Source organism: Copadichromis virginalis, linkage group LG6 (assembly GCF_057382275.1).
Source record: "Copadichromis virginalis isolate Kocher_CV1m ecotype Utaka linkage group LG6, C_Virginalis_male_GT1.1, whole genome shotgun sequence".
NCBI classification, from domain to species: Eukaryota; Metazoa; Chordata; class Actinopteri; order Cichliformes; family Cichlidae; genus Copadichromis; species Copadichromis virginalis.
In genome coordinates, this window is record NC_140623.1 from 11,035,397 (window position 1) to 11,048,318 (window position 12,922).

Sequence of the window (12,922 nt, forward strand, 5' to 3'; positions counted from 1 at the left end):
GAGTTTCAAGTTGTAGTGCTTTGTTACGTTCCTGCCACTACAAGGCCTGCAAAAACATTACTGCTACACTATGGACAACCCCATCCATGTCATGTCTTTCATTGAAGAACAACATTTAAGGAGCCCAAACACATGCATTCCAAGCCTGCAGTTTTCTGAAATGCAGGGAAAAGTACATGGAACTACTGTTAGTAGTACTTTTAAACCAGAAATATTAAATTGTCATACAGTTATTGATATAAATGTACACACATTTCTTAATATATACACAAAGATCCTTAGCATTTTTCATGATGTGGCTCAAACATCAATGAAGACCAGGAAGGTTGAACGTCTATGATGGATGCTGACCAATGATTATTGAAAAGTACTTCTGCAGCAGATCCTCCAGACTTGTTTTGCAGAACGTAATTGAAATTGTTTGGAGGAGTACCAATGGCACTGACCTCTCACATCATGAAGACCCTGGAAAAATCATCCTGGACCAGCTCTGACCCGTAGTCAGACCATATCAGCATCAGCTGGATGCATCAGCAGGGGTGATGAGATAGAGTACCGGGCTGTGGTTGACTCCTTCGTCACGTGGTGCAAGCAGAATCCTCTGCAGCTCAACGTGGCAAAACTAAGGAATTGATTGTGGACTTTAGGAAGACCAGGAAACCCTTGACCCGTGTTTCAATCCAGGGGTCGATGTGGACATTGTGGAGGACTATAAATACCTTGGAGTACACATGAACAATAAACTGGACTGGGTTACAAACACCACTGCACTTTATAGGAAAGGCCAGAGTCGTCTCTATTTTTTTTTTCAGTTCAATTCAACTTTATTTATATACCACCAAATCACAAAAATTGCTGAAAGCCAGGTTTTCATTGCGTAACTGTCTTTTTTTTTTTTTTTTTTTTTTTTTTTTTTTGCCTGTCCCATTTGGTTCTTTAGCCATCAGAATTGTTGTCTGAAGACCAACAAGGATACCCAATGGATTTACTTTGCCAAATGGATCATCGTGGCATTGCCGTATTGGTCCATTTGATCGACCTTTGTTTTTATTATTTATTATATTTTATTTTCAGATGTTACAGACGGGACAGACATGAGTGAGGGATAGGAAAGGGAGAAAGAAAGAGGAAGGAAAGGAAAAACAGAAGGGGAGAGGGACAGTGAGAAAGGGGGGGGGGGGGAGAAAAAAAATCTCCTGGATCACCTGTTGAGAGAAGAAGAATAGAAAACAAGCAAAAAAAAAACCCAGGTAGCCACCGGGAGTGAGCCGGTACATACCTGAGTGCCCAGCCCCGGACACCAAGAACCACCAATGCACCGACCCCTGAGGGCATCAGTCACCGGCAGGGAGTGTGGTAAGGGGAGATAGGCCTTGGAGGGCCTGGGAGTTCCCAGAGAGGTGGAGTCTAAGACCCGACCTGACATATAGACACAGACAAACAGGCACACACAGACACAAACATGCATTCCCACCCTCATGCACACATATACAAACATTCAGCACTCACCCAACGTAAGGATTGACATAAATGGACATGTACACACAATCACACTCCCCAAACATACTCTATACCCCGGGTCCAGGTACCCTCGCCCCCAGAGGGGGAAACAGAACCCAGACCCAAGAGATGTTACCCTTCCCCCCGGGGTGGAAGCAAGCAGACCGTCCCAGGCTCCGCAGCAGCAGGTCGTCTCTATTTTCTGAGGTCCTTCAACATCTGTCAGACAATGCTCCGGAGTCTTTTGTGGTCAGTGCTATCCTCTATGTTGTTGCATGCTGAGCACCATGTCAACATTCTTGATATTTATTTATAATCACCTCCGTCAATCCTTGATATTTATTCTTGAGTGATTTGTATATATTGTGCTATTTCTTAAATGTCTTAAATCTGTAACATATAGTATTGTTATATAGTCTAGTCTGGTTCTGTTACTGTTATTTATACTGGAGCAACTGTAACCCACATAACTTTCTTAGGGATTAATAAAGTTTGCAGATTCTGATTTCTGGAAATCTGACCATCCAAAATGGAAGATATGGACCATAGAGACATCTCTGCAAACTGATGTAACAATGGTTGAAGTTAAGTTTTGGACTCAAATTCAAAATAATGGTAGAATAATGGACCAAGATACTAAACTGTATTTGAAAAGATACTGTGACGTCTTACAATCGCCAGTTAAACCATAAATAAATTTGGTCTGTGATATGGAGTAAAATATTTAAAGTTTGTTTGCAAAAAATACAGATTCTGTGGAGGACTGTATGTCTGGGACCAGCACAGAAGCACAGATGCACTTTTTAGAGATGTTTTAAAAGAAGAAAGACTATGCTATCAGTGCACCCAGGGTTCAGGTGCAAGGCTCATGCAGCTAAATGTTTGACAGAAATAGAGAAAATGTTATTTTATGTCATTTGTTTGACTTTTGTTGTAGAAAGTTAAGATGTTTCGTCGGCATGCAATGTGTCTGGGAGAATACGACGGCCGTGGGCTGAGTTCCTTTAGCCATCAGTATTGTTAACTTTAGCTAGTATACTAGTTTGCTAACATAGCTGATAAGACTAGTGTCAATCTCACTTTGGCCGTACAAATGATAGGTCCTGCATTCTATTGATATTATACTTTATATACATTGAACTATAAAATAAAATTTTCTTAAGATGGAAACTACATCAGAGCATTAAACAGGCTGATGTTATTTGGGGTTAGAGGGTCTAAAAGGCTAAAGATGATACAGATGATAAAGACATGACTTCCTTATGAAATATTATGTAATCCTGCAGATTAATTTACTCCAAAATATTGTTTTTGTCAACAAATGTGTAGCATTCATAGCATTATGTCCCATATTAATATAACGTTAAAACACAATGTTAGAAAAATGTTAATGATATAACTATGATGAAATTTAGGGTTCTAAAGTCACTTATGCACACTAGCCAAACAGCCACTGCGAAAAATCACATTAAGAACGTACCAGTGCTTTAGTGTGCCATCATGTCCATGTCTGGGTTGTTCACGTTGTACCCTAAACATTTCTTCGACTCAAGTTTGACTCCTTTTTTCTGAGAAAAGAGGATGTGGTGTTCTGATTTGCCTTGACGACATGAGTAATTAAAAAAACATGAAAAATGGTGGAAACCCTTTAGGTCTATGGTGGCACTCTTTCCCTTAAACAAAAAAGCCCATCTCGAAGGGGAAACAGTTAAGAGCTCACTAAATGAAACAGCTTTTTTTGGTTAATCTTTAAAAAAAATGTAAAGAGTGAAAATGTCTGTGCTCTTCCCCTCCAAACCTTATTAGTTCACCTTTTAACCTAATAAAAGCAAAATATTACAGTTTTTCTCCATTGGTTTGGCTCATTTCTTGAAACACTTATTTGGTTTCAATACCTCCTTTACCTGATTTCAGAATCAGTATTTGCTTCATCTGACTTCAACAATTTCAACAGAAAACTGCAGTTTACTGTATGATACAATTCTCATTATAATCCTTATTTTGTTGTCTCCCAATCAAATCTATCTAATATTGTAGGTTTTACTGTAACATCTCAGTAAGTCATCAGTATTTCCCACTCCCCTTTCTATCAAATACCCCTGCAGTACTTCCTCATAGGCCTATCACTAGTTTAGAACCACTGGAGTAGTGGCCTGTAGTATATTGAACCTGTGGGGGAGAACATGTAATTGTCTAACTGTAGTATATGATTCTTCTGTATGACTGATTTTACGTTCTTTACTCTATTTTAGAGAATAATGGGATTGGAAGGACATGAGACCCCTCACATCCTGGTGTTCGTGGATAAAGCTGGCTTCAACCTGGCCAAGGGCCGAAAACGTGGCCGATTTTGTGTTCATACAATTTACTACTGTAATGTACATTTTCTTTTTACATATGTATAAAACTTTCTTTGCATGTGAATAATAAATGGTTATAATTTCCTTGGTAGTGTGAGTGCAATCTGTGATGTCAAACCTTGGAGGCTACTCTTTTCTGTTGTATATTGTTGGTCCTCTGCTATAGTGACAAAACATCTAAACATTTTGTATGGCAGTACTCACACAATGCCAAAGGGACGATGCATTTTGGGGGCACTGACTATTCAGATTAGAAAGAAATATAGTTTTGACACATGAGTGAACTGTTTTAGGGGAGATATGAGCTTTTGCAGGTGGACCATGTTGTTGTGATCAACCATCCAGGTTTAGTTTGACAAAAGCACCAAGAATGATGAGAATGTCCGATCTGTGTCGAGAAATGAGCCAAAGCTATTGAGAAGGATCTTTGCCATTTTGGAGACACTGACTGTTTAAATGAGAAAGGGATTTAGATTGAAGCCTGAGTGAACAGTTTTGGAAGAGATATGAGCTTTTGCAGGTGAGCTATAGTGTTGTGCTAAACTGTAAGAGTGTTTTGCCAAATGATCTTAGAGTTTTGAGAATGTAATTTCTGTTTCAAGAAATGAGCCAAACCAGTAGAGAAAGACTGTAATCTGAACTGAACAAGAATAAACCCATGACAGGAGTCATTATTTCATTACTTTAATAAAGCAACAAGTTTGAGGACGACCATATCAAAACACGTGTTTATAGGAGGAATGATGAAAATGATGGAAGCTATTAATTCAAGGTCGTTGCAATAGAAATAACAAACCTTTGTGTTGACTGTGATATTATTTAATAATTGATTAATTAGCAACTAATATCTTTATATCTATCGAGTGTGTCATGCAGCTTTATTCCCAGAATTACAGCTTTTATTGAAAAAATAATTCAATAATCTTAAAAAAAAAAAAAAAAAATTCTAAGAAGTTATCAAAGAAGAAGGGATGAGAAACAGAAATGTATTGTATAAGTCATCCATAAGCCCATAATTTCAGGAATTTGCTCTCTCACACCGCCCTGTAATGGCTCTTGCTAAGCTTATCTGGTTATTAAGCCATGAATATGGTGTTTTTCTTGGCTGTGAATTAAAGGTGAGCTTCATTACGTTTGTAGTTCACAAACAATGAAACAAAGGACTCGCGAGCTATGACTGACACAAGTCATATCTCAGTCATTTCCTGTCTCTTTGTCAATGATTTTTCATACTTTGTCTATGAACTTCAACCTGTGGTTGGTTCAAAATGTACACATTACTCACACAGACACCCTTGAAAGAAAAAAAAAGAAAAAGAAAAAAAAAAAAAACCCTGAACCATACAGACACTACATGAACATTAATGAGAACAAAATCTGGTCCAGAAATCCACTTCGATCCTCCAAACGCAGCCCTGGAGCTTCTGCTGTGGGCGCAGTGTCTTTGTGTCTGTTTTATTTCTTTTCCTCCACAGTCCTGCCAAAGTATTCCTTCTGAAACTGCTGGAACTCCTCCTCTGTGAACAAAGACTTTGCCTCTTTGGCCTTCTTCACAGGCCTGTCCGGGTGATTTCTTGACTGCCTCCCTTTATTGTGGTTCACGATCTATGTCAGACAGAAATCAAATCAGCACGTTAGGGCCACCTGTAGACAACAAAAGCAGTTCATCAGTAGCCAGTGATGGCTATGAATCTATTTGGGTTATCAATAATGCAAAAAATAAATAAATAAAATCCTGGGATTTGGATCTTTACTGTACAGTTTATTTTTTGCCGACATTAAAATTGATACCACTGCTGAATCTACGAGCAGGCTGAGAGATACCACCGGATGCCACCAGTGTTTTTGTGGCTGTGAGCAAGCTGCTTTTTTATGTAAATATGACTCTTCTTTTTAAATCCTGCTTAACATTTTGGACTCCAGTGTTTCAAGAAGAGATAAAAGTCACAGACAATGACAGCACTTGTAAAATGTGAGGGACTGATGACCTGGTTACCTTCAGTGTGTCAGAATCTGTTGCTTTACAGCCAGTTGCCATAAAGTATTTGAGGTTCTCACTCAAATGGCTCTTCCCCTGCTTCTTCCTGAACTCCTCTACAATTCAAACCAAAGAACAAGAAATTTAGAGCAACATCAACTAGACTGTAAAAGAGTAACAGAACAATTATTCAGGTTTAAGTTCTTTTTCAGTGGAAGGCTGTACATTTTACAACTGAGTTTAAGACCAATGCTGCCACCTACTGGTCCTTACATAAAAACACAAAAGCCTCTGTACCAATTGTTTTTACTTTTTCACAGATGTCTTTTATTCTAAGCATGAAGAAGACTGAAATACAGCAAGCAGACTGACCCACTGCAGACTTGATCCTCTTGTCTTTAACAGTGGCTTTGCTCTTGCCAGGCCCGAGACGGCCTTGCAGTCTTTTGACCTGCTTGGTAACTCCCTGCCGCTTGGTGCTCACCAGCTCCATCACTGTGGCTGAGCTGGGGGTCTGCTGCTGCTTCTTCTTCACTTTAGTGACATCTGGCAGGAAACACATGGCAAAAAGACACGCACAAAACCCAAAGTAAGCTGCAGACAAGGAAACATGTTCTTTTAAGAGTGTGAATCGATCTTTTTGTCATTCAAAAGCTATACACTAATTATAGCATATCTGAATGGAATCGTGTTGCACTGGCTCACAACATTAATAAAAATTGTAGTAACAAACAGAGCTATAAAAAAATGAATGTGAAATGCATAAAAAAAACAGCAGTATTGTTAAATTACCAGTGTATTACACTTATAGATAGCAATGGAGTATCACAGCAGCAGGGAGATCAGTCCAAGTGTGGTCCACTCTGTGTGTGTGTGTGTAGATGGGAGGGGTATTAAAAAAAAAATAGAATTTAGAAGCCTGATGGCTATGAGAAAGAAACTTGGAGAATCTGGCTCTTCTGCTCCAAATACACACTCTTCATCTGAGACAGGAAGTGCAGACATTGCTGTGCTCCCATTACAAGAGAACAAAGCTAGAAACTTAGTGCTGCTGTCCACCTCCTCCACAATGTTATTGATGAGAAGCTGTGTGTGGTACACCAGTCCCCATCAATTGTCTCCACTTGCCGCATGCTTTCATGCTGGGAGATGATTTGTGTTGAATGCGGAACTGAAATGCACATTGTGAGTCCTAAAAGGTGATAATCATTAAGACATGGAACTGTGGACTGTTTTTAGGAACTAGTATAATGGTAAAATTCTTGAAGAATGATGGTACAACTGCATGGTTCAGTGAGGTATTGAAGAGGTCTGTGAGGACATGACCCAGCTGGTCAGCACATTCCTTGAGCACCAGTCCCGAGGCGCTGCTTGGGTACGTCAGTTCTTCTCAGGGTCCTCCTGACATCAGCTGTGCTGAGACCAAGTACCCGCTCACCCGGATGAGGAATTGCTTTCCTCACAGGAATGTTATGTAGGTTGAGGTTAAGCATAGTACCGTTATTCAAATACGTCTTCTTCGGGCTCTACGTTGCTATGGTTTAATGACGACAACGTGAAAACCTCCGAAATAATATTCAAGTAATCAATTTTAGACCTTAAAGCAACATTGTAAACCCACTCTATTACGGCCTAACTATAACAATGTAAAAAAAAAACCCAGATCAGTCACAAGTTATGGTCAGAATTATAATAGCGAGAGCGCTAATATCCAATACTGTTAGCCAACTGGCACAGCAAGCTCAAGAGGCTAAACTGACCTTTAATGTCATTGCTCAGCAGCTCCAGTCCTCTCCTGATCAACGAAGCCGACATCCTGATTCAAGCTACAAACGTTTTCTTCTACTTTCCACAAACTACATCCACAGAAATGTGCTTTTATAACCGGGTAACAACATGTGGTTCCATAAACATCCGGCAAGCTCGCGTGCGTCGGTTAAAAGCAGTCGGCTTGACGATGTAAAATGAACAAAGTTCCTACCTGGATGACCTGTTGTGCTATTTCAATTACTTTAGTTTTAAATTTTTATTCTTCTTATTCTTCTTCTTCTTCTTATTATTATTATTAGTAGTAGTAGTAGTCAGTGCGCCCCAGGGCAGCTGTGGCTACAACGTAGCTTGCCATCACCAATGTGTGAATGTGTGTGTGAATGTGTGGATGACTGAATGTAGTGTAAAGCGCTTTGGGGTCCTTAGGGACTAAGTAAAGCGCTATACAAATACAGGCCATTTTAGTAGTAGTAGTATTAGTATCAAAACAGAACTGCCAACTCTCAAATCAAATATGCTACAATATTTGATCTTGTTCAAATATGGAACAAGTGGCTCCAATCCTCTGTTATTTTCACTTCACACGGAGATAGGTTAATAGATTACGTTTTCTGTTGGAGTTGGAAAAATGTGCATGTCTCGCTGCAGACTTATGAATGAGTGTCGGTTCAGACTTTGTCTAAAATGTAGGCTAATGCCATTTTTACTGTGTCCCCCTTTCACTTTTATCAGTGTCAGGTGAGCCGAGGGGCGTGACGGTTTGGCTTGCGCTCTCTCGCCACCATTAGTACCTTTGCTCACTCGACCGCTCCCGACTTTTGGCTCGGTTTTGTTAAATATTGTGAAACTTAGGTAAACTTTGTAGCCTGTCTGCATCTCCAGTTCACCATGGCTCTCCAAGCCACCGCTCTGGTCACCTCTAAGTGGCTGGCTCAGGCTGTAAAGGTCCAGGGGAAAATGCGGGTCTTGGACACTTCGTGGTATTTGCCCAAACTGCGGAGAAACGCAAAGACCGAGTTCAAGAAGAAGCATGTGCCGGGAGCAGCTTTCTTTGACATTGACCAGTGCTGTGATAAAACCTCTCCTCTGGACCATATGTTGCCGTCAGAGGACTATTTTGCGGAATACGTCGGGAAATTGGGAATAGAAAACGACACGCACGTCGTGGTCTACGATGGCAGCGAGTTCGGGGCGTTCTCAGCGCCCCGCGTGTGGTGGATGTTCCGAGTGTTCGGGCACAGTGCGGTCTCTATGCTCAACGGGGGGCTCAGGAACTGGGAGCTGGAGGGTCGACCTGTGAGTGACCGGTACGTCAGACCCACAGCGACCGAGTTCAAAGCCTCTCTGAACCGCTCGTGGATAAAAACCTATGAGGATATCCTGGATAACCTGGAGACTAAAAAGTTCCAGGTGGTGGATGCCAGGCCCACAGGCAGGTTCAAAGGACTGGACCCTGAACCCAGAGACAGTGAGTAGTCTGCATTAGAGCCTTTATGATGGTTACATGGTTACAGTCCTGCGTGCCCCACTCAGGCTTTTGAAGAGATCCATTCTTCTCAGAACTTCATTACATTTTCAGATTACTGACACCCTTATTTCAAATAGCATCCTCAGACTACAGGCACACTGACATGAGGGGGCGTGTACTGTATCTTTATTCTTATTGCCTCTTGATGACAAATGCGTTGATTATGATTAAGATAACTTCACAACTCAGCTATTGTTGGGACACACTTGTGCCAGGATTTCCGGCCTGACTCATGTCCGTGTGTAACTGAAATACTTCTAAAGAACCCAACGTTACACTCTTTTCCCTTGGAAAAGATGGTGACATGCATTTTTTTAATAGAATTTTTATCTTGGTCAAAGTGATGACTGAGTGACTCACAGTAACGTCCCACAGTAGCTTTTATTACGTGCATTGTTGATAGTAACTTTTTCATTAAAGGGTTTATAGACAACATTGATGATCTTATTGTGCCTGTTTTTAAGATAAACAGAATGATTGAACCAGTCAACTTGTTTAAGAGTGTTTAAGAATGACTGATCAAAAACTGGTTCGAGGATTGCACCTGGAGGCGGGTATCAATTACCAGTTTGAAATTCTCCAAATGTCTTCCTGTTGTCTGCGCAGATTTGTTTTTCTGGCAGTTGTACACTTCAGACTTCAAACTGATGGCAGTGGAGGTGGATAGACACACAAACGTGTCACAATAAGTTATTATTGGGGAGGATATCATGGCTCATGATATTTTATGTTATTGACCCCTGATACTCCTCTCTTTACTAGTGATGGGATAATTAATGAACAAACATGGACAATAATTAGTATCTTATAAAACACAATTACAGTTTGACTCTGACAGTGACGTCAGGGTGACACGGGTATGCAATGGGGGGGGGGGGACAAGATAATGGTTTGCTAGTTCCTTGTACATTACATAGAGTTTTATGGAGTTTGCGGCTTGGATGACTGAACAACACAAACATGAAAAGAGGTCAGGCAGACAGGCCGTACTTAGCCCACATTTTAGCTATAGTCAATGAACCACACACACACACACACACACACACACACACACACACACACACACACACACACACACACACACACTGCTGTGCCACAGTAGCAGACAAAGTGAATGGTTAAACGTTTAGATGCAGCAATAGTCCAACCTTTGATCTGCTGATGTTTTTAAAGACGGCACTCAGTGAATGGACAAAACAGTGATAAGGTATAGATGTCTTATCCATATACGTCTCACAGTACACACACTGTTAGAGGGTAAAGCTCTGATGTGCTGTTACAGGGCTCCTCTGCAGGCAGAACACTTCTGAAAGCAGTTTGAGCAGTGACCTTTCTGACTGCTCTCTTAAAAAAAAACAAAAAAAACTTCCCTTTTCATTGCATGTGTAAATCCAACCTGGATTTAATTTTGGGGGAAACAAATAAAACTTTCACATGCTAAATCTGCTCTTCTGATTGACTCCCTTGGGAGTATAAGCATCAGTTTTTGTAATGTCTGTTTTCATATCAAACATCGATACAAACACACATATTTGTCTGTGGTAGTAAAAACGTAGCAAATGCGGGTTTCGCTTTCTTTTCCTCAATTCAGAGTTTTGCTTTTGAAACACTGAACCAATTTCCCACTATAACTGATATAGTCAAGACTAAAATACCGCCTGTCCCAGTGTGGTTGTGGTTTATTAACACCTGGCTATTTTTTTTTTCACATTTAAAATGTGATCTGAAGAAAACCCTTTCTGGGGTTTCGTCCACATGGTCCTTCTGTAGCCAAAAGATCACAGGGTTGAGTCATCAATGATCACATTATGTTCCGTTTTTTTTATCTTATATTTAAGACTGTCATCTTCGGTCATGGACTTTAACAGTCCTCTGACTCATGCCTCTCTACTGATTTATTCAGAGTCGAGTGCAGCTGAGCTGGACCAATATAACTTACGCCTCTTACTCTTTCTGATGCTAGCAGAGTGGAGATGGAAATGCCGTAATAAGAGGCGGTCAATACAAAGGCAGATTATAATGATTTGCTAATCATGTGTACTGTATAACAAGTTATTCAGAAATGGGGATCATAACAGTTTTACTAATGGCACTAAACATGTGTGGTAAAATTATTTGTGATGTAAAAGGTCACTCCAGGATTAGAGACTACATCAAGGAGGTGTGTAGCTAGAAAGGTCTAAAAAGTAAAGCCAAAACAGAAGTGCCTTAAACATGCATTCTTTTTAATGGCTGGCACAACTTCAATAGTAAGCCTTTACCCAGTGATTGTGCAGTGTCATTGGTTTCACAGTTGCTTGCCACATGTGGTTTTAAAACACCACAGTCACAATGATGAAAATGCGTCACAGCAATACTTCACTTACTAGTCAATGGGTGATGTCATAGTTACTACTTGTTACTTAAAGAAATGACAAGAAAGCTTGTCTAAGAGAGTTTGCGCTGTGTTGAAGAATAAAGGTTGTCTAACCAAATAATGACAAACTGTTTTTGCCTCATATACTGTATTTCCATGTATCTTTGTATGTGTTTCAATAAATTGCTGCACATATTTTCCATTTTCCCTGCAAAATATTTAGAATACAGAGCAACAGCTCAAGAATTTTACTGTAGTCCACATTCAAAGTGTAGAACATAATCCAGACTGAGAAAAACAGAAGGGATCAACACAGGGTTAGCATGACTTAAAAGCCTCACCAAGGCTAATCAAGATCTCTAAAGGTCTTTTTAATTGCATGTTTCTGTGTAACTGCCCATTTCTTAATTAATTAAGAGTACACATTTGCTATTTCAGATTATTTAATCATATTCTGAATGTATCTGCTCTTTCTGATTGACAGACACAGAGCCGGGCCACATCCCTGGCTCCATCAGCATTCCTTTCCACGCCTTCCTGTCACCTTCTGGCCACTTCCTGCCAAAGGAACAACTCCAGGCTCTGTTTGCCCGTGCTGGTGTGGATCTCGACTGCCCGCTTTGTGTCTTATGCGGCTCTGCAGTGACCGCGTGCCACGTGGCACTGGCGGCCCACGAGTGCGGGCACCCGGGGGTGTCGGTGTATGACGGTGGATGGTCGGAGTGGTACACCCGCGCCGTGCCCGAGCACGTCATATCAGATGGGAGAGGGAAACATTTGTGATAACAGGAAGGACCTGTGACCGATGGTTTTAGGCTGGATCACTTGTGCTGTTGTTGCTATTGAAGTTTGGTCATTTGGGATTTGTATGACTTCCTCCTGTGAAGCCACAGCCAGCAGCACGATAGCAAAATTTCCCAGAATGTCCAAAAAGCTCCTGTATTAATAATACACCACTGGGGATTTTTTTTTTTTTGTTCATCTTTTATATACTGATAGATGATTTGTGATTAAAGTCAACAATATGTGGACACTAAACTGAACTTCTTAACCCCGTCCCCACCACCTCAAGTCTCCACCTGTTGGCAGCTCATGGACTCAAAGACACCTACACTTTGTAATCTTGTGTAATCTTTGGTAAAATAAATATGAACATGTTTATCGACGCAGTAACTGATTAAAAAGGACTGAAAATAGACAAAGAGCAGAGTCTCCTTTGTTAGGTTCTTACAATAATGCAGTTTAAACGATGGACTTTTGACTTGTTGACTGATTAGAGCCTAAGGATAGTGATGTTTTTCTGTTTGTTTTTGGGTGGTTTTCTGCTTCCAAAGTCAGATATCCTGAGAAGTTTGTGTCTAAAGAAAAAATAAATTAATATATCATCATGATTGCTACTGTCTCATGTCATGTTACACATTGCCAATTAC

The 12,922-nt window shown here is 40.5% G+C and overlaps 2 protein-coding genes across 2 annotated transcripts; one reads left to right on the forward strand and one right to left on the reverse strand.

Moving 5' to 3' along the window:
* Positions 1 to 4,475: 4,475 nt before the first annotated feature.
* On the reverse strand, positions 4,476 to 7,804 carry rps19bp1 (ribosomal protein S19 binding protein 1). The gene is made up of 4 exons (XM_085458602.1): positions 7,599 to 7,804; positions 6,211 to 6,384; positions 5,857 to 5,954; positions 4,476 to 5,465 (listed from the first exon to the last, which is right to left on the reverse strand). Exons 1-4 carry the CDS (start codon positions 7,651 to 7,653, stop codon positions 5,316 to 5,318), a joined length of 477 nt encoding a protein of 158 aa, XP_085314728.1. The 5' UTR covers positions 7,654 to 7,804; the 3' UTR covers positions 4,476 to 5,315.
* Positions 7,805 to 8,326: 522 nt separating this feature from the next.
* On the forward strand, positions 8,327 to 12,883 carry LOC146707277 (3-mercaptopyruvate sulfurtransferase-like). The gene is made up of 2 exons (XM_085458606.1): positions 8,327 to 9,076; positions 11,977 to 12,883. The coding sequence occupies exons 1-2, from the start codon at positions 8,497 to 8,499 to the stop codon at positions 12,273 to 12,275; spliced, it is 879 nt and encodes a 292-aa protein (XP_085314732.1). The 5' UTR covers positions 8,327 to 8,496; the 3' UTR covers positions 12,276 to 12,883.
* Positions 12,884 to 12,922: the final 39 nt, after the last annotated feature.

Bases quoted from the DNA above. Each gene is read 5' to 3' on its own strand.
- rps19bp1 (XM_085458602.1), bottom strand. From the start codon at position 7,653: ATGTCGGCTTCGTTGATCAGGAGAGGACTGGAGCTGCTGAGCAATGAC. The intron at 5,955-6,210 runs GTCAGTCTGCTT...TTTGAATTGTAG, and splicing joins GAGGATCAAGTCTGCAGTGG to AGGAGTTCAGGAAGAAGCAG. The intron at 5,466-5,856 runs GTAACCAGGTCA...TGTCTGACATAG, and splicing joins CAGATTCTGACACACTGAAG to ATCGTGAACCACAATAAAGG.
- LOC146707277 (XM_085458606.1), top strand. From the start codon at position 8,497: ATGGCTCTCCAAGCCACCGCTCTGGTCACCTCTAAGTGGCTGGCTCAG. The intron at 9,077-11,976 runs GTGAGTAGTCTG...TCTGATTGACAG, and splicing joins GGACCCTGAACCCAGAGACA to ACACAGAGCCGGGCCACATC.